We start from the raw sequence: 26,727 nt of genomic DNA on the forward strand, positions 1-26,727 counted from the left end.
CCTCGTCTTACCGGACTCACACCAGTGTGGTGCAAATGCTTGGCATAAAGCTTAATGAAGAACACGCTTGAAGCACTGTGAAGCTTTCGCAGTGGTCGCCGTCTCTCCAGCAGAACCGTTACATAACCGCCATCACCTCGTCATCTTTTCACAGCCAGAGGGGAGTCTGAGCAGGCTTTCACTCAGTCCTGGGAGGAAGGGCAGTCGGTTCGCACAGTCACAGCAACCTGGCAGAGCTCCGACAGCGGGAACATGGCCTCTGAAACCCAGACAGTCAGTCAGCCATGGCAGGAGCTGGCGACTGATGGGCAGCAGCAGAGGAGAAAGGAAGACGAGTGGTCTGAGCTTCTGCATCGACATCCTCCCTTTCCATTTGTCCCTCCTTTTGATTTTGTGAAACAGCCAGGTAGCTAACCAGGTTACCCACATTTTTGTTCCATTCTACACATACATAATTTAACAACTTTCCACTTAGGATTCTCTCCTGTTACTCGACTTTTACTAGTAGTGACAAAAAAACAAAGTAATTTTTTGTGGCCACTTCACACTTTATGTATGCACAGAACACTATCCAGTAAGAAACGAGGACTTGTGACTCTATTTTGCCGTCTGTTTGCAGTTTGGAACTTGTGGGTGTTTGTTTATCCGGTGCATAAATGTTGCATATCGTTTCTCTGATGTCGTCAGCTAAACTCAGCTTGGTAAAAACGAACTACATGGACCGGCTGTTGCAACCTGCACTGACACAGCAAGATGACTGGTTCCTGTACTTTGAGCGCATGTTCCGTTTATCCTCCTCTGAGCGCATTGAAAAACCTGCATGTGAGTTTTGTGTGTGCAAATGTGACCCGCAGACTTTTTTTTTTGCAAAGAAACCCATTAACAATCTGCACTATGAATCATATTTCACCAAATTCATGCTTTATATTATCCCTTTCCTAGTGTCTCCTGTACCCCAGCTCCAGGAGCAGCAGATCATGTATGTGAAAGAACAGGAACGGATCACTCGGGAGGTCACTGAGAGGATGCAGGAAACAGTGATCTTGACAGACAACATGAAAGAGGCAGTAGTTTTGGAAGGGAAGCTGAGGGAAGTGAGGAACTTGGAGGAGAGGCTTGAAGTAATGGATGAGATGGCAGTGAGACTTCAGCTAGCCATAGAGAAAGAATTGGGGAAGGAAGAGGTAGAAAAGTTAATGCAAGAGGAGAGAGAAATGGAGCAGGAGCAACAAATGCAAACCAAACGTGTAACACAAACTCTGGTGAGGAAATCTGTGAGGAAGAAGGAGACAGAAGAGGGTGAGGTGGATGAACTGGAAGATCAAATAAAGGAGGTGTTTTTAAAAGGCCTGTTGGATGAGGAGGGCGAGGAGGTTGTGGTCAGGCAGGAGAGTGTAGAAGAGGTGGCGGGAGACGAGAATCTGTTAGATGATAGCATGAGAGAGAAGCTACGCCAGATAGAAAAAGAATGGCAAGATGAGGTGGAGGAGAAGTTCGGCTCTCCAGATGTTGTCGGCACAACTTCAGTAGTGTCGTTCCAGAAGGTGGAGCGTAGAACTGTGAAGAAGGTGACGATTGAAGAAGATGGAGAGCAGCAAGATGTGCAGATACAGTCTGGTGAAACGTCAGAGGAGAGGTTAGAAAAGCAGGACTTGTGGCGTAAGACAGACTTAGTAGTGGAGAGGACACTGAAAGAGGCTACAGAGAGGCTTCAGGCTCCAGAATTTGAGGATTTATGGTTCATACTTTTTGACCGTCCTCCATACAAGGCTGTTTTCAAACCACCAGGTACAGTATGCTATTGTGCAATCAGCTTCAGACTTCTACTAATCCCTCTAATATTGTAATATGACCACAAGCTATAGAGAAATGGAGATTGTGTGGTAAAATATTACTATATTAACAGCTAGTTTTCTTGCTTTTTTCTCGGAATTGCACTTGTGTGGTTGTGTTGGCTGCTACAGTGAGGTGTGAAGCTGCAGTTTTACTCCTCTTAGTAGCACTAGGCGTTGGATATTGTTTCTTACAAGTAAAAATAACCTCTTTTGCGCTGGCCTGCTTGTCTTACAGTAAGCTTTCTTATACTACATGTTCAAATGTTCTGTCTCTTCACTTTCATAATTCTAGTAGTTCCCACCGTGCAGCGAGCTCAGGTGGATGAAGGCGAGTACTTCACTTCAGAGACTGAGATTAAAACACTTGAGGCCAAAACTGAAATTATAATAGAGGAGAAGCAAATAAGAGAAGAGGAAGTGTCGCGTGTACCAGAGATCCAGCAACCACAGAGCATCACAGAAAGGGTGGATGACTGGTTTGTGCTGCTGGATGTTATACCCCGAGAAACACCTTATGTACCACCAGGTACTGCTAAAATACCCTGTACTGTTAATCAACACAACTTTGCCCCTCTTGTGCTTTATTTTGTGCTTCTTTGCTTATAAAAGATATGATAAAATACTTTCTCCTGACTCCAGTTGCATCAAAGGATAGAGCCAAGATAGACGAAGAAAGTTTTGTCTCTGTGGCTGCAACTGTGGAAGCTGAAGTGAGTAAAGAAGTAGAAGTTGAAGAGAGAAAGACGATAGAAGAGACACCGAGATATCTACAAGAAATCCCAGCACCGCCAGTGGCAATCAGAGATGATGACTGGTTTGTGTTACTGGATGTTCTTCCCAGAGAAACAGCATACGTACCACCAGGTATTCCCAAAAATCCCCAGCACTGCAAGCAAGCAATTATCCTGAGCTTTGCAAACATTCTTTTCTTTAAAGCGCTTGTACTATCCATAGTTTCTGAGGATTTCTATCTCTTTTGTCTTAGTTGTTGCAAAGCAGGTGTCTCCAGAAGATCGTGTCTCTCTGATTGAAGCAACAGCTGTTCAGCAGAGAGAAAAACGAGCAGAGATTGTAGTTAGAGAAGCTGAAATACAGCAAAAGCCGAGTGAAAAACAAGTTGTAGCTCCGCTGCAAAACGTGAAAGCGAGAGAAGATGACTGGTTTGTGCTGCTGGATGTTCCCATTAGAGAATCAGCATTTGAGCCTCCAGGTATTGCAGATTTTCCCTCATGTTCCTTGTCATTCTATCACGAGTTTTCTTGTTTGACTCATGTCTTACAGCGCTCCTTCACTCTGTTTGTCTTTAGTTACCGTGTCTGAGTATGTTGAGCTTTATCAAAGAGAAAGCATCTCTACAGTGGTAGAGTCCACGAGGGAGGTTGTTATCCAAGAGATTGTGGTGCAGAAAAAGGACGTGAAGCCTCCCAAGCAAGTTGTTTCAGAGCAGAAAATATTCCAGCCAGTGGTAGAGAGAGAGGATGATTGGTTTCTGCTGCTGGATGTTGTTTCCAAAGAGACTTCCTACGTGCCTCCAGGTACCTGATAATGCCTATCTTCATATGAACGCACCAAAGACGGTTGCATACGAGCGAAGCTAAAGTTGAGGTATGCATTTTTGTTTTCCAGTTTCTGTGCCATTACCGACTAAAATCTATCCAGATGTTCCGACTGAAGTAAAAAGAATAGAGCAGAAGGTTCAGCTTGACGTTGACCGGATAAGACCACAGGTTTCCCAGCCACTTCCAGACAGAGATGATGACTGGTTTGTTCAGTTTGATGCTGTTCGTGAAAAGGCAGTCATAGTGCCAACAGGTATGCAATCAATATGTCGAAATTCTACTCTAATACTAATTTAAAAGCATTTACGCTTTGTTCATTGTTGAATTTGTGCAGCTGTCACCTTGCTTCAGGACTGAGCTTTTGTTTGTTGGATATACTAGTGTCACTCAGCGTCTTTGACTTTGTTTGTTTGTCAGTTACTCCAGTTAAGATTATTCTGGATGTGAAGAAGACCTTAGAGGCTGAGGTGACAACCACAGAGACTAGAATGTGGAAGGAGACGATAATTGGTTTGGACAGCAGGCAGGACGAGGCACGTCTGTCTGAAATTAGGCCGAGCCAAATTGTGCCACTATCAGAGAGACAAGGAGGAGATGATTGGTTTATCCTGTTCGACATGATCCGTGAAAAGCCTGTTGTCGTGCCACCAGGTATCTGTCGTTGCCAAAAGGTCTGCAAACACTGTGCTTAAAAGTTGGCGTCAGATTTATTTACCTTTTATGTTTCTGTGTCAGTCGCTGTGGTTAGGCGTGCTGTTGATGTCGTGGCGCCTGTTGAACTGAAAACAAAATTCATCACGCGAGATGTGAGGCCACCTGTGAAGCTGGTGGAAGCGAAACCACAAGACTCAAGAAAAATGGATGATGACTGGTTTGTGCTGCTGGATGTTGCAGCTAAAATTCCAGGTATTCTGATGTTTTGTGTGGCTGTTGGTTTTAGATGACATGACTCCTATAGGCCTGCACAATATTGACGAAAACGTGCAGTGCAATATTATGTTTTTCTGCAATATATATGTATAGCAATATGAAAAAAATAATAATTGTCACCACATGATTTAAGTAACTTGGATTGAAGCTGCAACATTGTGGTGCAAAGTGATAGTCACATTTTTATCAATATTGAGACTGTGATAAGTATTTTTATCATTATTATTCAATAGATTTAGAGATAAACTCTTTTTATTGCACTAAACACTGCTACGTTTTTGCTAATGTACAAATCTGCATCAAAATGTTCTTAAACTGAGGTTCTACTTTACCTGACTTCAGTCCATCTCCTAGAGACAAAATATAATTAAAATTGTACACAAAATGGCTCACTTGCTGACCATCTACTTATTGAGAAATGCTACAATTAACCAATGCTATCGAAACACCTCACATGCAGGCTATGGTTAGCCCAAGAAGCTAGCTGTGCCGCTGTGCACAGAAATGCTTCTAGTCTCAACAACTCGGTTACTGCTGCAGATGTCCATGTGTCGAGAAACCGTTCAGTTGGAGTAAATTATGTTCTATCAGGCACTTCTCTTGTGGATTTATCATGGAAAATAAGAACCGTGCAAGTTTTCTTAATGTATCAAGCAGAAAAAAAATTGTAGGATGATGTGTTTGAGTTAATTTGAAGGATCTGAAGGATTTAGGTTTAGCCAACAGCCCTTTCTGTCAGCAGTAGCTTTAAACTTTAATGGCATGTCTTTTCATGCTTAGTTTGAAAGAATAACCTTCCATCTTGCAAATCACTGAGCCTCATTTTAGCTTGTCTTTGTGTGTATTCTATGTCAGTGACTGTGGACGAACGTGTCCGAATGTATCCTGAAGTACAACCAGCCAAAAAGATTGCAGTCAGAGAGCAAAGGGTGCAACAGAGAGTCACTATAGTGAAGGAGGTGTGGCAGCAGGAGTATGAAATGCAGCAGAAACCACGTCCAGCAGTGAGAGAGGTGGAGGATGACTGGTTTGTTCTTCTGGATGTGGCTCCTAAGAAATCAGGTATAATCCAAAAGAACTTCGTCTGACTATACATGCCAACATTTCTTGTTGAGTTTGTCATTTAGCAGCCTAACTTGGATTTATCAGGGCATTGCATTTCATTGATTTCCACAAAAAAACCTGATTGTGTATCTGTATTAGTTGCTGTCGCAGAGCGTATCCAGTTCCCAACAGCGGTCAGAGCTCCGGCTGCTGTGGCCACAAAGAGGATTACTATTTCTGAGACCAGACCGCCGTTTGAGAAACGGATCCTGGAGGAAAGACGTCCTGTCACACGTACACATGTCAATGATGATTGGTTTGTTCTGCTAGATCTTGACCTCAAAGAGTCAGGTATTTTGGACCTGTTTGGGTTTGTTTGTTTTTTTTCTTTGCAGATGAACAACTCACTCATGCTTTCTCCGCTTCATGAAACTAACATTTCCAGCCACAATACACTGGCTTTTTTCAAGGATCTCTGACTTCGTTGCAGAGTCTCCGCATTTTCACCAGTTCAACTTCATTCAGCGTCATAGCATTTCGCCGCCTAACATCATCTGCCTTTGCGTCCACCGTTGGATTGATCAAAAAGGCGCTTTTGCTTTTGTTTCACTTTGTGGACATTCGCTTGTGGCCCTCCGCACTTTCTGACGTGTGCTTGTCTTTTAAAAAAAGAGTAAAGGAAGGTACAGTATAAGGTACAGTATTCTCTTGCAGCCTTTGCATTTATCTGCTTGCGTCAAGGCTGAATAGTGTAAGTATGAAATGGCTGTTGATGCGTTATTGTGTTACATGCTGTTTTTAAAGTGCCTTTTACTAACAGAGACTTTTCTCTTTTGTCCACTGTGCCTATTTTCCTTTTATTCATTTCCATTTTGTCTGCATTTTGTCTAGTTGTGAGCACACAGCGGGGCACTCGTCCCGTCAGCGCTCCGGTCTTCTCCCATGCTGCCCTGATGGAGGCAGGCATCCCCATGGCAACCCTGGACCAGCCTCAGACCTCCACCCCCATCAAAACCAGCATGGAGGAGAGGAAACTGGAAGTCACCGTAGAAGCTGTGGAGCCTTCAAAGATCGATGCTGAGGTCAAGGTATTGAATTTCACGCTCATTTGATCACGTTTTTCAACTTTAAATTGATGTAGGATTATAAATGTATGCAGCAGGACAGCTGGCACCATCGAGGAATTATTCATGATGTGTCCTTATAGTGTCCTCCTTGGGTGTGTGATTGATACACATGTAAAGTCTTTTAAATGCTCCATGGTTCTTTTAATCATGAAAGATGCCAAAGTTAGGGAGCAGAGGTTGCTCTCTGTGTCTTGAGTGTGAACTGTGTCTCTCTTGCTGCTGTAGCCAGCAGTGTGGAGGGAGCAGAGAGACTCTTCACTGATATCCACCGTCAATGGGGACATTCAGGTTAGTGTCAGACGCAGGCTTCTGTTTGCATGTCGTCCTTCAGAAGACTTATTTTCTGGCTCCAGTGTGAGTGTTGAAAGCCAGAGGATGCTAACTCGTGTCCCCTCTCTCCTCCCCCACCGGGGTAGCACGAGATGACGAGCTCGGAGGTGGTGCGAATGCGAAAGGTCAGATTCTTAGCGTCGTTTCACGTCTTACGGTAGCCATTTCTCCACCTCCATTCTGATGACTGTAGAGCTTCTCATCCAAAAGACTAATTCCACCCTCATGTTGTGCTTCCATACGACTAGGTCTAAAATGAAATCTACATCAGGTTCAATGCACATACAGTGTATTTTAAGAGGGAGACAGTATAATAATGGATTTAATGTGTAAACAGTGAGTCACTGGTGTTAATAGAATACTATAACTCATAGTATAACGAGAGTATGCTTGCCTCGGAGCGTGTTTTAGAACTTTTCAAGGCATTCATTTCTTCTCATTGCTTGCTGTCAAACACTGGAATGCACACATGCATGACTGTAGATTAAATGCACTTTACTAAATGGGGCATGATAACTGGTGTTTTGTCACATTTTTGTCATTCTTTTGTTTCTTTTCTTTTTACAAGAATAGAAATCTTAACTATAGAGGTATATATTTTTTGCTTTTTTAGTGTAGTTCAGTTTTGGCCCCTGTGGTCACTCGGCCCCAGATGACTTTGCATGAACTCCTCACAACTCGTTCTGTCTGTTGTTGTTGTTGTTGTTATTAACACTTTATTCAACTTCTTAGTATGCATGATAAGGTGTGCTGCCAGCGTACAGGGGAAACTGATACAAACCCACACTTTTTTTGTTCTTTTCATTTTTCACAGAAAAGAGCTAAGAAAATTGAGGGTGACTCAATTTATATCAGACATAGCCTTTTAATGTTGGAGGTTTGTATCCCTTCCGGAGATTTCGGTCTCCGGCTGTATTTTCTTGCTCTTTGGCGCACTGGCTGCTAATAAAATCACGCTTGCATGTGGCATGATTCACACTTTTTTGCACTGGTGCTAAATTATCGGCTGTAGATGACATGATGATTGTGTGTGTATGCGTGTGGCAACATGACTCTAATTCGGTTGATTCAGGAGAGTGCTGTTGAGCTTACAACAAAAAAAGGGTTATTGTGGTCAGGATTCTTACATTTAAATTTGTGTACCCAAACTTCTTAACTCCAGATCATCCTTAACCCTCTGAACCACAGTCAGTTTATGAGAGTTTTTTTGTTCTTGTCTCATTTTCACTTACTGTGGGCTCATTTTTCACTGCAGTATAAAGTCCCGCATTCTATGGAAATTGCAGAACTAAGTTGGATAGAGAACAGCTAAATTGCAATGCTTGAAATCCTAAAAAAGATTAAAAACAAAAGTTGAATTTCTCTGATTTTTTTATTTTAGAAAAAATGAGAAAAGCTGGAATCAACATGTACAACACCTACAGGTCTTACCAGCACTGGAAAAAATGGGGGCTGTACATACAATAAATATTTAACTACCTATATGTTTAATGTGCTTCCATACATGTCTCCTATCTGCAAACACTGCCTACAGTTCATTTGTTGATCCCAGCTCAGTCAAAGATGGCTTCTTAGTTGCACCACATAGTATGCAATTTTTAAAATGAATTAATTTTTTTTTTTTTTACTAAATCTGTTGTAAACCATTTATTTTTTAGCTTTTTTAAAAATAGACATGCAACTTAATGCGATTTTGATGAAATAACGCAATTTTAAGATTATAAAATGAGTACATTTTCCTGACGTCACGCGGTTAGTTCACAGACTGTCGGAAAATTAAGTAATCTGATGGTTCTTCTGTTTTTACAGCTTCTGGCTCGCTTAACTGGTGCAATTTTGCAAGATTTTGGCTTTCAAACCTGCAAGTAGGATTTTCCAATTCAGAAGGTTAATTCTGACACATGCAAAATTCTGTTTGCTGGTGAAATATACAATATGCAGCTCAAGTTTTGGGTTCAGAGGGTTCAAACTGTCCCTAGTGATCAGGTTGATGAGCACTGAGACTAAGCTACTCAGGGCCTGTTTTATCTTCTGAAGCCAAGGTGCACAAGCAGCTCTGTTTTGTTTTCATGTAATCGATATTTATTCTTGATCATCAGTATTCTCCTGTTCCTGCTTTTGCTCTGTTTACCTCCATCTCATTTTCTAACTTGTCAGTAATGCATTGCACTTTCTCAGCAATTACCCAAATGAGTCTTTTGGCTGTAGAAATGAAAATGAAATTACATCTTTGCTGTGTGAACCAAATGACTCTTGGAGAAACACTTATCATTAAGTTGCTCTTTAGCACCACAATAGGCCTTGATGAGCAGTTAAACTGTCTGCGGTGTGTTCTGGATGACGACTGCCGATGTCGTGAATCATCCGTAAAGATCAACTTGGTGCTAAATGTTGCCAAATCCGTGCTTCTACTGTTTGCTTGTGTTCATTTGTCCTAAATGAACAGGATTCCATTCATACCGAGGCTCCATCTTCTTCGACTTGTCTGCTGTCGTCACCTCTCCTGCTCTTTGATTTTGCAGCCTTGTTTTCTTTCACCATGAGCCTAATGCTGCGAAATCAATCCTCAATGCTGTGCTGTAGAGTTTGTAGCTTCCAACCATGTAGAACCCCAGATAATAATGAACTCTGATTAAAAAAAATAATAAATTCCAACACCGACTCTCTCTCAGGCTTTGCTTCATAAACCAAAGGCTCATGAATCAGCTGTCGGACTTGATTTGCATTCTGAAAAGGAGTCGCTGATCAAGAAATTAATGTATGCTCCCTTAGAATCACCTGTTAACCCTGCTTCTGCTTATTAATCAGCAGTAAGTTTCACAGAAATAGCTGAAAAGCAACATAATCTGACTTCATTTTTCTGTTTCTATTCTCTCCTGTGTGTTAATCTCTCCCAATATTATCCCTCATTACCCTTCTCCCCTCCCATCCAACTCTCACATTTATGGTTTCCTTGCTCCACTTGTCTCCCGGCGCTCTTTTCTTTGTACCCTCCCTCCTCCCTCTCGCCACCATCTCTTCCCTGTATTGGCTTTCCTTCCGTATAGGAGTTTGATAAGCCTCAGGAGGACCTGCTCAGGCATCACGCCAGCATCAGCGAGCTGAAGAGGAACTTCATGGAGGCCGTCCCGGAGACCAGGCCGAGCGAGTGGGATAAGCGTCTGTCCACGCACTCCCCGTTCCGCACTCTGGGCATCAATGGCCAGCCTCTGCCCAGCGCAGACGGGGTAAGTGTTTCCTTAAAGTTAGCCCAAGTCACTCAGATTGGCAGATTGTCAATCAATACGCTAATGTAAGCAGAGATTTGCCATGGAGCAGAAGAACCTGAAACTCTACCTTTCTTCTGACATAGCTTTTTGTAATTCTTGTGTTGAAAGAGGAGGGACTCAGGCTCTTCCAGCTGTCACTCTCGGTTCTCTGACAGTCTGAACATTGTGTCTGCATGTACAGTCCTATTCAAGGCGATGGCATGTGGTATGCAGCACATGCATGCGTATGAAGAATGCAGCAGGACTCGTTGAATAGGGTCTGTTCTTTTACTGAAAGGACGTCTTCGGGACACGTCGTCCCCCCTCTGGTCTGGCTCTTACCTGCATCAGATACCGCTGATCCCTGACATGTTTTATTGCATGACTGACTCTGACCTGACTTGGAGTATCTACTGCATGACTGAAAGATGACCACTTTCCTGAAGTTTTGCACGTTCTGACGCTGAGCAGAATCTCCCTTTTCCTCCGTCCCTTCTTCATTGTTGAGCTTTCTCGCTGCTTTTACCCCACTATTTACTCACTTTCTTTTCTTTCTTGCTGCTTTCACCCTTTTGTTTGGCTGCTGTTTCCTCTGAGCTTTGGTTGTTTTTCTATGAAGAGACACTCATTCACAGTTGTATCAACAGTTGCTATAGTTCACAGTTAAACAAACAATTCTAGTACGCCGCTAATAAAATCTTACCATTATTAGTTATGTTTCAGTTTAAATGTCACATAAAAGCCCGTCAGAAGAGTTCAGTTCGTCTGGTTGTGCAGCTGTAAAATGAATAAACAAGGGGAAGCTGCTGAGGGTCACTTTAGACGCATTTTACATCAAGTGCTTCATGATTGCTTGGACACAAAGCATTTTTACATTTGGAGACTAATGCCTCCAAACACATCCTATTGTCAGGATGCATTAGAGTCAAAATCAAAGCAAAGCAAGCCGACAGCTTCCAGTGAGCAAAGAAAACCAAACAAGCGTGCACAATGCTTGCTGTTTGCCGTCAGCAACATGACTACGGTCCAATGTTGGAATTTTTCATCATTCATTTCATCTAGTGACAAAAGACTGACTGCTCACTGCTGTCAGAACGTTAATATTGGCTGCACAAAATGTTGGTTTTGACGATCTGTTGGTCATTTTGTTCAGCTTGTTTTGATGCACTGAAAATTTTAGGGATTGAGGGACTGATTTAAACGAGGCTGCAGCCAGGGGTTAAATTGGGATATGGTTACATGTGGTTATTTGGATGATGACTTAAATGTGTTTTTTGTTTACGTCAAAGTTAATGTCTGTGAAGCTGTGTCAAGTTTCCAAGGATAAATAATAACTCCCCAAATATGCAGGTCAAAGCCAAAATACCCTGTAGTATCTGCAGTAACTTAAGACTCATTTTAATAGTGTTTCAGTGTGAGGCCTGTTGACTGTTGCCATACTTTTATTTACTCAAGTGATTATATAACTCGCAAATTTATTGCATTTAGGCAGAAAACACTTGTAATAATCTCCTCATATTACAACATTAGTGATTCTCTGGAGGAAACTATTAGACTTTTGCTGAAATTTAAAAAAAAATAAATAAAAAATGTCAGATTCATAATGAGCACAACATTTTTTTAATGATCTGATTGTAAAAACTGTATTTGTGCACAACAGCTCAGCTGTTTGCTTTTTAGAAAAGCATTTCTGTCAAAACCCTGACCGTTTTTCTCTGTTTTTACAGTTTCTGGCTCTAATAAATACTGTCATTTTGGCATTTTAAAACCCAATAGGGTGTTTTAGGGTTCAAGGGGTTAATGAAGTTAATGCCGCGTTAACGGTGTGACACCTCTGGATCCTGCTGTTTAATGAAGTCAAGAAAAAGCAGGGAACGTTCTGTATTCAGTGTGAAACGTTGACTTAAAGTAGAATCCAAGATTTGTACATTGCTGTACCGCTATAAGAGACAGAGCTGAGTGGATTTGGGTGTCAGGAGGTGGACTTGGCGTCACCAGATACCAGCTGTAACCTCTGAGCTACTGACATTATGAGCCTTTATCGCAATTTAATCTTTATTTGAGATTAGATTTAAGTGCATAACTTTTATTGCCATCCAGTAGCCAACTTGCACTACACTTACTGTGCTAGTTTAACATCTTCAAGCTGACATTTTGAGATTCATGCTGACTCGGCGACTGAAGCTCGCTGAAAAAATCCCCAAATTCTGTTAAAGCTTGTTTTCTTTAATGAACATACTGCAAGTGTGGATGACTTACTGTCTTTTCAATAAAACAAAAAGTCAATTGTTCGACATGGAAAAATACAGAATGCATGTTAAAATGCATGTAACACTGACATTTCCATGCTCTGGACACAAACATGGCTGTTAGAATCTTCAGAATTTTCTATGTTCGATAATCGGTAAATGCGCAAGTCTGACTTTTTTTTTTTTTTTTTGGCAAATTCAGGTACTTACCGGTCATTGCAGACACTTCAGATATACAGTATCTCCCCTCTCATGTCTCTTCCTTCCTCCTCCTCCTCCTCCCCCTCAGTTTGTCATCCGCCTCCCACGTGGCCCCCTGCTCGACTTCTACTCCAAACGCAGCTGAGGGGCCTCGACCTGCGGACCCTCCCCACACAGGTGTGAATGTGAGCCATGGAGACCGCACCTAGTCCATCCACCCATCAACCTCTCGCTTTCTCTTCTCCTGCTCCTCCTCCTCCTCCTCCTCCTTCTGCTTCTTTTTTGCCTCCTCTGCAACATCACTCCAGCATTCCTCATCTCTCATTCTTCTGCACCACTTGAGAAGCTGCCTTTTTTTCCCCCCTCCTAGGCCCCCCGTTGAACAAGACTTTGATTCCTTGTTTCTCCCACTGCAGCTCATTTTCCCATCTGGTTTCTCCAGCCAGAAACAGACCTGTTCTCCAAAGACTGATTAGGACTGGAATTGATAATCAACCCACTACTGTTTTACATTTTTCTGTGATATTTTCTGGGACTTTGAGGAACCAATATTTCCTAACAGCTGACTTTTGTCTAGAGCTTTGTATCACTTTGAGCCTGCTTTTATACACATGTTGAGGTACGTTTCTACTGTCTGTAGTTTTAGGATGTCGTCTTCGGATAAGTTGAGCACTGTGATTTATTTTTTTCTCCACATGAAATATGCACTAAACAGCAGCAGGAGTCCTGTTTCTGGGGAATTTCTCAATGTTAATGTTGCAGTATAGTATTTCCTGTGGTGGGTAAACCATGAGGCAGCTTTATTGTAATACTTAATGACCTATTAGCCCTTCACCGGTATTTTGCAAGGAAGTATGTAGCAGCTGCAAGAGATTCCTTGTTGCATGACTTTTTGACAATCAAACCTGACCAAAGAATAAAAGGCATTCTATATACAGCTTATATGATTGTTTTTGTTCCTTTGAAGGAGGTGGATTTTGTCAGAATTGCTTTAAATGAATCCATATTATGTGCAAGTGCATGGCTGGTTGTTTATGTCATATTTGTAAGCCCCCACTCTTGAAATGTGAGCACAAGAAAATCCATTTAAGCTTTCAAACACCAAAAAGTTTCTGGGTGTTTTTTTTTTTTCTCACTGTGGGCTCATTTTTCATTGCAATGTAAAGTCCCGTACCTCTGTGAAACAGCACGACCATTGCTAGAAGGAGAAAGAACTCAAAAATACATTTAATTTCTGTTTTACTTTACAGAAAAATGCTAAGATCTTGAATTAACATATACATTTTTCTAAGTGCCCCCGGGGGGTACAGATAATGGAACATAGTGGTGGCTTTTCATACTATGGATATTTTACTACTTCCATTATTTATTTATTTAATCTTATCCTGTTTTCATGTGTAAACACAGCCCGCAGTCCCTGAATTTTTGTTTCATAACTGTTGGTCAGTCAAGCACAGCTTCACCAAGCTCTGAATTTTATTTATTTTTTTTTTTTTTGCAGAACTTTGTTACTGCAATTGCTTTATTTTTGGTGGATTTTAAAATTGAAACATGAAGGATAAAATGATTTTGATCAAATACCGCCATTTTTAGGTTAAATTTGGTTAAGTTTCCCAACAGAACGACACGTCACAAATAAGTAATTAAAGAACTGTTGGAAAATTTGTCAGTATTTTTACCATTTCTTGCTCTGATAAATGGTGTGATTTTGGTGATTTCGCAGGCAGCTTTTGAGTTTCAGTGGGTTAATTGTAACACGTACAAAACTCTACTCATTGATGAAATATGCAACTAAATCTGTACTCCTTAACCATCTAGACTCGTCAGCTACCGAGGCAGGTGGAAAAGCTCTGATTGTGATGCACATGGGCTGCAGTGTTTTGTTAAGCTGTGGCTTTAAAACTGCACTGATTTTGTCTTGTAAATACCATTAGATCACCACTGCTGTACTGTAGTACCTCGTAAAACGTACCCTGTGTCTATAATGTACTCTCTGACAGTTTCATATTTTGAACTTACATGAAAACATGATTATAATTTATGTAAATGCCACTTGTTCTAATGTCAGTAGGCAGTACTTGACCCTGAGCTCATGATGCACATAGTGACTATTTTATTCTTTTTTAGAGTGTGTGCATTAGTCCCCTAAGCTATGGTTCAGAGACAAAGCCGGCACATGAGGAAACCAGCAGTAGTTTGGGCTTTGCAGGCAAACCCAGTTCCACTGTGAGCCCCGAGAGCGAGCTTGATGGTGTCGAAGCCCACAGCGCTCCTGTAGAGGAAGAGTGGCGCGATCAGGAGGAGGTTGTAGTTTCTGACGCGACCTCGGTGCCGGTCGTAGAGGTGGAACTGGCACAGCTGCCTCCTTCCTTTGGTCCCTCCTGTAAAGCTTTAGATTCGATCCGGGAGGAGGAAGGATCATGTCCCGGAGTGTCGGAGGGGAGGATAGTTGGATCTTCCCCAGCTTCCTATTTCTGGAGCGATGGTCCACAGGTCATACGCTGCTTCCAGGTAGCCTCCTGACTCCCTCGGGGGTGATGCTGATTCTTTTCTCTGCTTGGACATCTTGCTGCCACACTTGCTCACCCCTTTGCAGCACCGTGACAAAATCAAAACTGTAAGGGTAGAAAATATGCTAAAGCGTGGTGTGAATTCTGCTTTATGATAGTGAAATGTAACCCAGGATGCTGCAGAGGTGTCGCACAGTGGTGTGCCAAGTTCTTCATCATGGTGACGGGTCGCTGTGACACTAGCACATTCTTCTCTGCCACAAAAACATTCACATTGACTTCACTTTTTCTTCATCTTTCCAACCCACTTGAAAATTTCACTCTTTTCTTTTGTAATGGTCGGCGATGGGGAGGGTGGAGGGGTAATTAACAATTTTCTTGTTTCTAAAAATAATAACTGAAAAGAAATTTGGTGAGAAGACAGGGCTGTTGGTGGAAATCAAAGGGTAGTGCATGGTGTGAAATGAAAAATGTTTGCTGCGAGGTGCCTGTTTAAACAGCCACTCATGGGGCTATGCTCCCATTCACAGCCCCCTCTGGTGCAGACCCAGACTGTCACCATCACAGCAGCGTCCAACCTTTTATCCAGTGGCATCTCCACCACAGAGGTCCCTATCGTCCCGACCAAGACCTTCACCTATGAGTCTTCAAAGGTAGGGGCTCCAGAACCTGCTCAGCCCAGATCTGTCTTGGCTTTAGACGGCCAGGTTTGAGCGATGAACAGGTCTGGGAGGATCAGGCCCGGAGCTCCAACATGAGCATGAACCTGGAAGCTCAGGGTTGCATCACTTCCATGTGATTGTACAGTCTTGTCTTTTTGGTGTTTTTCTCAGGTGACAGTTGATGGAACAGACGAGGACAAAGATGGCACATCAGAGTCCCAGACCATTACCTCAGAGACAACTAGTGGCACCACAGTCACCACTACCACCACTCACATCTCAAAGGTCAGCAGGACAAACCCTGTTCTTGCCATTTTTTTAAGCTTTGTTTTATTCCTATACGCCTCTCAATTATATACATTTTTCTTCTCTCCACAGGTTGTGAAAAGCGGATCGTCAGAGACTCGTGTTGAGAAGAGAATCGTCATAACTGCAGACTCTGACATCGACCAAGATAAGGTAAAAACCCTGTGTACTAGTCAGCTGTGACACAAGACAGTATTTACTCTCTTGCTGAGTTTTTAGAAACTTCTCTCATATATTTCTGGTTAATTTGAAGCTACAGCCAGGAGGCGGTTATGTTAGTTTAGCACAAAGACTGGAAAATGAGGAAACGGCTCTAAAAACTCTTAAAACTGCTCTATAGTGTTTTTCACGGCCTACTTTACATTATTTCATCACATGGCATATTTTAGGACATGTTGAAAAAATGTCATTTTTTTCCGACATAGTATACTATGGCGTTTTTGTTTTTTTTTGACAAAATTCATGATGATTTTTTTTTTTAGAGAGAACTGCTCTATAGTGTTTTTCACGGCCTATTTTACATTATTTCATCATATGGCATATTTTAGGACATGTTGAAAAAATGTCATTTTTTCCGACATAGTATACTATGGCGTTTTTGTTTTTTTTGACAAAATTCATGATGATTTTTTTTTTTTTCCAAAGAAAACTGCTCCATAGTGTTTTTCACGGCCTACTTTACATTATTTCATCATATGGCATTTTTTAAGACATGTTGAAAAAATGTCTTTTTTTCAACATAGTATAGTATGGCTTTTTTTTTTTGGACAAAATTCATGACAATTTTTTTTTTCAAAGAAAACTGCTCCATAGTGTTGTTCACGGCCTATTTTACATTATTTCATCATAATGGCATGTTTTAAGACATGTAGAAAAAATGTCTTTTTTTCGACATAGTATGTATGGCATTTTTTGGGGTTTTTTTGGACAAAATTCATGATCTTTATTTTACAGAAAACTGCTCTATAGTGTTTTTCAGGGCCTACTTTACATTATTTCCTCATATGGCATGTTTTTAGGACATGCTGAAAAAATGTCTTTTTTTCGACATATTTCTTGGGACAAAATTCATGATGATTTTTTTCAAAGAAAACTGGTGTTTTTGGGGGTTTTTTGGACAAAATTCATGATGATTTTTATTTTAGAGAAAACTGCTCTATAGTGTTTTTCAGGGCCTACTTTACATTATTTCATCATATGGCATGTTTTTAGGACATTTGAAAAAATATTTTTTTCAACATAGTATAGTATGGCTTTTTTTTTTTTTTTTGGACAAAATTCATGATGATTTTTTTTTCAAAGAAAACTGCTCCATAGTGTTTTTCACGGCCTATTTACATTATTTCATCATATGGCATGTTTTTAAGACATGTTGAAAAAATGTCTTTTTTTCCGACATAGTATATAGTATGACGGGGTTTTTTTGGACAAAATTCACGATTTTTTTTTTTTTTTTTTTAGAGAGAACTGTTCTGTAGTGTTTTTCAGGGTCTACTTTACATTATTTCATCATATGGCATGTTTCTAGGACATGCTGAAAAAATGTCTTTTTTTTCGACATATTTCTTTGGGACAAAATTCATGATGATTTTTTTTCAAAGAAAACTGGTGTTTTTTGGGGGTTTTTTGGACAAAATTCATGATGATTTTTTTTCAAAGAAAACTGCTCAATAGTGTTTTTCACTGCCTATTTTACATCATTTCATCATATGACATGTTTTTAGGACATGATGAAAAAAATGTCTTTTTTTGACATAGTATAGTATGGCGTTTTGTGGGGGGTTTTTGGACAAATTCATGATGATTTTTTTTTTTAGAGAGAACTGCTCTATAGTGTTTTTCACGGCCTGCTTTACATTATTTCATCATATGGCATATTTTAGGACATGTTGAAAAAATGTCATTTTTTTCCGACATAGTATATACTATGGCGTTTTTGTTTTTTTTTGACAAAATTCATGATGATTTTTTTTTTTTTAGAGAGAACTGCTCTATAGTGTTTTTCACGGCCTATTTTACATTATTTCATCATATGGCATGTTTTTTGGACATGATGAAAAAAATGTCTTTTTTTTTACATATTTCTTTGGGACAAAATTCATGATGATTTTTTTTTCAAAGAAAACTGCTCAATAGTGTTTTTCACGGCCTATTTTACATCATTTCATCATATGACATGTTTTTAGGACATGATGAAAAAAATGTCTTTTTTTGACATAGTATACTATGGCGTTTTTTGGACAAAATTCATGATGATTTTATTTTAGAGAAAACTGCTCTATAGTGTTTTTCAGGGCCTACTTTACATTATTTCATCATATGGCATGTTTTTAGGACATTTTGAAAAAAATAATTTTTTTTCAACATAGAAAAGTATGGCTTTTTTTTTTTTTTGGACAAAATTCATGACGATTTTTTTTCAAAGAAAACTGCTCCTTAGTGTTTTTCACGGCCTATTTTACATTATTTCATCATATGGCATGTTTTTAAGACATGTTGAAAAAATGTCTTTTTTTTCGACATAGTATAGTATGGCGTTTTTTTTTTTTTGGACAAATTCATGATTTTTTTTTTTTTTTTTTTTTAGAGAGAGAACTGCTCTGTAGTGTTTTCACAGCCTACTTTACATTATTTCATCATATGGCATGTTTTTAAGACATGTTGAAAAAATGTCTTTTTTTCGACATAGTATATAGTATGGCTTTTTTTTTGGACAAAATTCATGACAATTTTTTTTTTCCAAAGAAAACTGCTCCATAGTGTTTTTCACGGCCTACTTTACATTATTTCATCATATGGCATTTTTTAAGACATGTTGAAAAAATGTCTTTTTTCAACATAGTATAGTATGGCTTTTTTTTTTTTTTGGACAAAATTCATGACAATTTTTTTTTTTCAAAGAAAACTGCTCCATAGTGTTGTTCACGGCCTATTTTACATTATTTCATCATAATGGCATGTTTTTAAGACATGTAGAAAAAATGTCTTTTTTTCGACATAGTATGTATGGCATTTTTTGGGGTTTTTTTGGACAAAATTCATGATCTTATTTACAGAAAACTGCTCTATAGTGTTTTTCAGGGCCTACTTTACATTATTTCCTCATATGGCATGTTTTTAGGACATGCTGAAAAATTGTCTTTTTTTTTCGACATATTTCTTTGGGACAAAATTCATGATGATTTTTTTCAAAGAAAACTGGTGTTTTTTGGGGTTTTTGACAAAATTCATGATGATTTTATTTAGAGAAAACTGCTCTATAGTGTTTTCAGGCCTACTTTACATTATTTCATCATATGGCATGTTTTAGGACATTTTGAAAAAATATTTTTTTCAACATAGTATAGTATGGCTTTTTTTTTTTTTTGGACAAAATTCATGATGATTTTTTTTTCAAAGAAAACTGCTCCATAGTGTTTTTCACGGCCTATTTTACATTATTTCATCATTATGGCATGTTTTTAAGACATGTTGAAAAAATGTCTTTTTTTTTCGACATAGTATATAGTATGGCGGGGTTTTTTTGGACAAAATTCATGATTTTTTTTTTTTTTTTTTAGAGAGAACTGTTCTGTAGTGTTTTTCAGGGTCTACTTTACATTATTTCATCATATGGCATGTTTCTAGGACATGCTGAAAAAATGTCTTTTTTTTCGACATATTTCTTTGGGACAAAATTCATGATGATTTTTTTTCAAAGAAAACTGGTTTTTTTGGGGGTTTTTGGACAAAATCATGATGATTTTTTTTCAAAGAAAACTGCTCAATAGTGTTTTTCACGGCCTATTTTACATCATTTCATCATATGACATGTTTTTAGGACATGATGAAAAAAATGTCTTTTTTTGACATAGTATACTATAGCGTTTTTGGGGGTTTTTTGGACAAAATTCATGATGATTTTTATTTTAGAGAAAACTGCTCTATAGTGTTTTTCAGGGCTTACTGTACATTATTTCATCATATGGCATGTTTTAGGACATTTTGAAAAAATTTATTTTTTTCAACATAGTAAAGTATGCTTTTTTTTTTTTTTTTTTTTTTTGGACAAAATTCATGATGATTTTTTTTTTTCAAAGAAAACTGCTCCATAGTGTTTTTCATGGCCTATTTTACATTATTTCATCATATGGCATGTTTTTAAGACATGTTGAAAAAATGTCTTTTTTTTTTCGACATAGTATATAGTATGGCGGGTTTTTTTGGACAAAATTCATGATTTTTTTTTTTTCCAAAGAAAACTGCTCTATAATGTTTTCACACCCTACTTTAGATTATTTCATCATATGGCATGTTTTAGGATATGTTGAAAAAATGTCTTTTTTTTCGACATATTTCTTTGGGACAAAATTCATGATGATTTTTTTTCTAAGAAAACTGGTGTTTTTGGGGGTTTTTGGACAAAATTCATGATGATTTTTATTTTAGAGAAAACTGCTCTATAGTGTTTTCAGGGCCTACTTTACATTATTTCATCATTATGGCATGTTTTTAGGACATTTTGAAAAAAAATTTTTTTTCAACATAGTATGTATGGCATTTTTTGGGGTTTTTTGGACAAAATTCATGATGATCTTTATTTTACAGAAAACTGCTCTATAGTGTTTTTCACGGCCTATTTACATCATTTCATCATATGACATGTTTTTAGGACATGATGAAAAAAATGTCTTTTTTTTGACATAGTATAGTATGGCGTTTTGTGGGGGTTTTTGGACAAATTCATGATGATTTTTTTTTTTTAGAGAGAACTGCTCGATAGTGTTTTTTCACGGCCTACTTTACATTATTTCATCATATGGCATATTTTTAGGACATTGTGAAAAAATGTCATTTTTTTCTGACATAGTATAGTAAGGCGTTTTTTTTTTTTTTTTTTTGGACAAAATTCGTGATGTTTTTTTTTTTTCAAAGAAAACTGCTCAATAGTGTTTTTCACGGCCTATTTACATCATTTCATCATATGACATGTTTTAGGACATGATGAAAAAATGTCTTTTTTGACAGTATACTATGGCGTTTTTTGGGGTTTTTGGACAAAATTCATGATGATTTTTATTTTAGAGAAAACTGCTCTATAGTGTTTTTCAGGGCCTACTTTACATTATTTCATCATATGGCATGTTTTTAGACATTTTGAAAAATTTATTTTTTCAACATAGTATAGTATGGCTTTTTTTTTTTTTTTTGGACAAAATTCATTGATGATTTTTTTTTTCAAAGAAAATGCTCCATAGTGTTTTTCATGGCCTATTTTACATTATTTCATCATATGGCATGTTTTAAGACATGTTGAAAAAATGTCTTTTTTTTTCGACATAGTATATAGTATGGCGGGGTTTTTTGGACAAAATTCATGATTTTTTTTTTTTTTTTTTTTTTTTAGAGAGAACTGTTCTGTAGTGTTTTTTCACAGCCTACTTTACATTATTTCATCATATGGCATGTTTTTAAGACATGTTGAAAAATGTCTTTTTTTTCAACATAGTAGATATGGCATTTTTTTTGGGACAAAATTCATGATGATTTTTTTTTTCCAAAGAAAACTGCTCTATAATGTTTTTCACACCCTACTTTAGATTATTTCATCATATGGCATGTTTTTAGGATATGTTGAAAAATGTCTTTTTTTCGACATAGTATGTATGGCATTTTTGGGGGGTTTTTTTGGACAAAATTCATGATGATCTTTATTTTACAGAAAACTGCTCTATAGTGTTTTTCAGGGTCTACTTTACATTATTTCATCATATGGCATGTTTTTAAGACATGTTGAAAAAATGTCTTTTTCTTCGACATAGTAGTATGGCATTTTTTTTGGGACAAAATTCATGATGATTTTTTTTTTCCAAAGAAAACTGCTCTATAATGTTTTTCACACCCTATTACCATTATTTCATCATATGGCATGTTTTTAGGATATGTTGAAAAAATGTCTTTTTTTTTTCCGACATAGTATATACACACGTGGACAAAATTGTTGGTACCCCTCAGTTAAAGAAGGAAAAACCCACAATTCTCACTGAAATCACTTGAAACTCACAAAAGTAACAATAAATAAAAATTTATTGAAAATTAAATAATCAAAAACAGCCATTACTTTTGAATTGTTGATTAACATAATTATTTAAAAAAACAAACTAATGAAACAGGCCTGGACAAAAATGATGGTACCTCTATAAAAGATTGAAAACTATTTGACCAGAGTGACATGATTAACTCAGGTGTGTCATTTAATTGACATCACAGGTGTTTCCAAACTCATAATCAGTCAGTCTGCCTATTTAAAGGGAGACAAGTAGTCACCCTGCTGTTTGGTGAAAAGGTGTGTACCACACTGAACATGGACAACAGAAAGCGAAGGAGAGAATTGTCCCAGGACATCCGAAAAAAATTATAGACAAACATCTTAAAGGTAAAGGCTATAAGACCATCTCTAAACAGCTTGAAGTTCCTGTGACAACAGTGGCTCATATTATTCAGAAGTTCAAGACCCACGGGACAGTAGCCAACCTCCCTGGACGTGGCCGCAAGAGGAAAATTGATGACAAATTGAAGAGACGGATCGTTGGAATTGTATCCAAAGAGCCCAGAGCAACCTCCAAAGAAATTAAAGGTGAACTCCAAGGCCAAGGTACATCAGTGTCAGATCGCACCATTCGTCGTCGTTTGAGCCAAAGTGGACTTCATGGGAGACGACCAAGGAGGACACCACTGGTGAAAAAACTCATAAAAAAGCCAGACTGGAATTTGCAAAAATGCATGTTGACAAGCCACAAAGCTTCTGGGAGAATGTCCTTTGGACAGATGAGACCAAACTGGAGCTTTTTGGTAAGGCACATCAACTCTATGTTCATAGACTCAAAAACCAAGCATACGAAGAAAAGAACACTGTCCCTACGGTGAAACATGGAGGAGGCTCAGTAATGTTTTGGGGCTGCTTTGCTGCATCTGGCACAGGGTGTCTTGAAAGTGTGCAAGGTACGATGAAATCTGAAGACTATCAAGGCATTCTGGAGAGAAATGTGCTGCCCAGTGTCAGAAAGCTTGGTCTCAGTCGCAGGTCATGGGTCTTCCAACAGGACAACGATCCAAAACACACAGCCAAAAACACCCAAGAATGGCTGAGAGAAAAGCGTTGGACTATTCTAAATTGGCCTTCTATGAGCCCAGATCTGAATCCCATTGAACATATGTGGAAGGAGCTGAAACATGTCATTTATAGAAGACACCCATCAAACCTGAGACAACTGGAGCTGTTTGCTCATGAGGAGTGGGCCAAAATACCTGTTGACAGCTGCAGAACGCTCATTGACAAATACAGAAATCGTTTAATTGCAGTGATTGCCTCAAAAGGTTGTGCTACAAAAATTAAGTTATGGGTACCATCATTTTTGTCCAGCCCTATTTCATTAGTTTTGTTTTTTTTAAATAATTATGTTAATCAACAATTCAAAAGTGATGGCTGATTTTGATTATTTAATTTTCAATAAACTTTTATTTAGTGTTACTTTTGTGAGTTTCAAGTGATTTCAGTGAGAATTGTGGGTTTTTCCTTCTTAATTGAGGGGTACCAACAATTTTGTCCACGTGTGTAGTATGGCGGGGTTTTTTTTGGACAAAATTCATGATTTTTTTTTTTTTTTTTAGAGAGAACTGTTCTGTAGTGTTTTTCAGGGTCTACTTTACATTATTTCATCATATGGCATGTTTCTAGGACATGCTGAAAAAATGTCTTTTTTTTCGACATAGTATATAGTATGGCATTTTTTTTTGGACAAAATTCATGACAATTTTTTTTTTCAAAGAAAACTGCTCCATAGTGTTTTTCACAGCCTACTTTACATTATTTCATCGTATGGCATGTTTTTAAGACATGTTGAAAAATGTCTTTTTTTCGACATAGTAGTATGGCTTTTTTTTTTTTTTGGGACAAAATTCATGATGATTTTTTTTTCCAAAGAAAACTGCTCTATAATGTTTTTCACACCCTACTTTAGATTATTGCACCATATGGCATGTTTTTAGGATATGTTGAAAAAATGTCTTTTTTTTCGACATAGTATGTATGGCATTTTTTGGGTTTTTTTTGGACAAAATTCATGATGATATTTTACTTTACAGAAAACTGCTCTATAGTGTTTTTCAGGGTCTACTTTACATTATTTCATCATATGGCATGTTTTTAAGACATGTTGAAAAAATGTCTTTTTTTTCGACATAGTATATTGTATGGCGTTTTTTGGGGGGGTTTTGGACAAAATTCATGATGATTTTTTTTTTTTTTTAGAGAGAACTGCTCTATAGTGTTTTTCACAGCCAACTTTACATTATTTCATCATATGGCATGTTTTTAAGACATGTTGAAAAAATGTCTTTTTTCGACATAGTATAGTATGGCTTTTTTTTTTTTTTTGGACAAAATTCATGACAATTTTTTTTTTTCCAAAGAAAACTGCTCCATAGTGTTTTTCACGGCCTACTTTACATTATTTCATCGTATGGCATGTTTTTAAGACATGTTGAAAAAATGTCTTTTTTTTCGACATAGTAGTATGGCTTTTTTTTTTTTTGGGACAAAATTCATGATGATTTTTTTTTCAAAGAAAACTGCTCTATAATGTTTTTACACCCTACTTTAGATTATTGCACCATATGGCATGTTTTTAGGATATGTTGAAAAAATGTCTTTTTTTTCGACATAGTATGTATGGCATTTTTTGGGGTTTTTTTGGACAAAATTCATGATGATATTTACTTTACAGAAAACTGCTCTATAGTGTTTTTCAGGGTCTACTTTACATTATTTCATCATATGGCATGTTTTTAAGACATGTTGAAAAAATGTCTTTTTTTTTCGACATAGTATATTGTATGGCGTTTTTTGGGGGTTTTGGACAAAATTCATGATGATTTTTTTTTTTTTTAGAGAGAACTGCTCTATAGTGTTTTTCACAGCCAACTTTACATTATTTCATCATATGGCATGTTTTTAAGACATGTTGAAAAAAATGTCTTTTTTCGACATAGTATAGTATGGCTTTTTTTTTTTTTTTGGACAAAATTCATGACAATTTTTTTTTTTCCAAAGAAAACTGCTCCATAGTGTTTTTCACGGCCTACTTTACATTATTTCATCATATGGCATTTTTTTAAGACATGTTGAAAAAATGTCTTTTTTCAACATAGTATAGTATGGCTTTTTTTTTTTTTGGACAAAATTCATGACAATTTTTTTTTTCAAAGAAAACTGCTCCATAGTGTTGTTCACGGCCTATTTACATTATTTCATCATAATGGCATGTTTTTAAGACATGTAGAAAAAATGTCTTTTTTTCGACATAGTATGTATGGCATTTTTTGGGTTTTTTTTGGACAAAATTCATGACAATTTTTTTTTTCCAAAGAAAACTGCTCCATAGTGTTTTTCACGGCCTACTTTACATTATTTCATCGTATGGCATGTTTTTAAGACATGTTGAAAAAATGTCTTTTTTTTCGACATAGTAGTATGGCTTTTTTTTTTTTGGGACAAAATTCATGATGATTTTTTTTCCAAAGAAAACTGCTCTATAATGTTTTTCACACCCTACTTTAGATTATTGCACATATGGCATGTTTTTAGGATATGTTGAAAAAATGTCCTTTTTTTCGACATAGTATGTATGGCATTTTTTGGGGTTTTTTTGGACAAAATTCATGATGATATTTACTTTACAGAAAACTGCTCTATAGTGTTTTTCAGGGTCTACTTTACATTATTTCATCATATGGCATGTTTTTAAGACATGTTGAAAAAATGTCTTTTTTTTCGACATAGTATTGTATGGTGTTTTTTGGGGGGGGTTTGGACAAAATTCATGATGATTTTTTTTTTTTTAGAGAGAACTGCTCTATAGTGTTTTTCACAGCCACTTTACATTATTTCATCATATGGCATGTTTTTAAGACATGTTGAAAAAAATGTCTTTTTTCGACATAGTATAGTATGGCTTTTTTTTTTTTTTTGGACAAAATTCATGACAATTTTTTTTTTCAAAGAAAACTGCTCCATAGTGTTGTTCACGGCCTATTTTACATTATTTCATCATATGGCATGTTTTTAAGACATGTTGAAAAAATGTCTTTTTTTTTCGACATAGTATTGTATGGCGTTTTTTGGGGGGGTTTTGGACAAAATTCATGATGATTTTTTTTTTTTTTTAGAAGAACTGCTCTATAGTGTTTTTCACAGCCAACTTTACATTATTTCATCATAATGGCATGTTTTTAAGACATGTTGAAAAAATGTCTTTTTTTTCGACATGGTATATAGTATGGCATTTTTTTTTTTTGGGACAAAATTCATGATTTTTTTTCAAAGAAAACTGCTCTATAGTGTTTTTCCACGGCCTACTTTAGATTATTGCATCATATGGCATGTTTTTAGGACATGTTGAAAAAATGTCTTTTTTTCCAACATAGTATACTATGGCGTCTTTTGGGGTTTTTTTGGACAAAATTCATGATGATTTTTTTCAAAGAGAACTGCTCCATAGTGTTTTTTACGGCCTATTTTACATTATTTCATCATATGGCCATGTTTTAGGACATGTTGAAAAAAATGTCTTTTTTTTTTCGACATAGTATAGTATGGCTTTGCTTTTTTTTTTTGGACAAAATCATGACGATTTTTTTTCAAAGAAAACTGCTCTAGTTTATTATGTCATCCAAAATGTGGAAAAAA

The 26,727-nt window shown here is 37.5% G+C and overlaps 1 protein-coding gene across 12 annotated transcripts in view; it reads left to right on the plus strand.

The window, feature by feature from the left end:
* LOC110969054 (protein 4.1-like) overlaps window positions 1-26,727 on the plus strand; it is a 35,642-nt gene that overhangs the window by 7,569 nt on the left and 1,346 nt on the right. Inside the window, exons 11-31 of one of the 12 annotated variants that reach the window (XM_022219081.2) lie at window positions 155-406; window positions 688-822; window positions 943-1,788; window positions 2,128-2,361; window positions 2,475-2,699; window positions 2,821-3,045; window positions 3,143-3,370; window positions 3,462-3,647; window positions 3,812-4,045; window positions 4,130-4,300; window positions 5,180-5,386; window positions 5,528-5,719; window positions 6,260-6,456; window positions 6,721-6,783; window positions 6,912-6,950; window positions 7,640-7,702; window positions 9,873-10,052; window positions 14,651-15,034; window positions 15,564-15,686; window positions 15,867-15,980; window positions 16,074-16,154. In XM_022219081.2, coding sequence (XP_022074773.2) covers window positions 155-406; window positions 688-822; window positions 943-1,788; window positions 2,128-2,361; window positions 2,475-2,699; window positions 2,821-3,045; window positions 3,143-3,370; window positions 3,462-3,647; window positions 3,812-4,045; window positions 4,130-4,300; window positions 5,180-5,386; window positions 5,528-5,719; window positions 6,260-6,456; window positions 6,721-6,783; window positions 6,912-6,950; window positions 7,640-7,702; window positions 9,873-10,052; window positions 14,651-15,034; window positions 15,564-15,686; window positions 15,867-15,980; window positions 16,074-16,154 — 4,379 coding nt within the window. Of the gene's footprint in view, window positions 1-154; window positions 407-687; window positions 823-942; window positions 1,789-2,127; window positions 2,362-2,474; window positions 2,700-2,820; window positions 3,046-3,142; window positions 3,371-3,461; window positions 3,648-3,811; window positions 4,046-4,129; window positions 4,301-5,179; window positions 5,387-5,527; window positions 5,720-6,259; window positions 6,457-6,720; window positions 6,784-6,911; window positions 6,951-7,639; window positions 7,703-9,872; window positions 10,053-12,524; window positions 13,466-14,650; window positions 15,035-15,563; window positions 15,687-15,866; window positions 15,981-16,073; window positions 16,155-26,727 lie in introns of those variants that run through there. The other 11 variants (XM_022219077.2, XM_051957120.1, XM_051957117.1 and 8 more) reach the window with 11 other exon arrangements.

This window comes from Acanthochromis polyacanthus, chromosome 12 (genome assembly GCF_021347895.1).
Source record: "Acanthochromis polyacanthus isolate Apoly-LR-REF ecotype Palm Island chromosome 12, KAUST_Apoly_ChrSc, whole genome shotgun sequence".
Lineage (NCBI taxonomy): Eukaryota > Metazoa > Chordata > Actinopteri > Pomacentridae > Acanthochromis > Acanthochromis polyacanthus.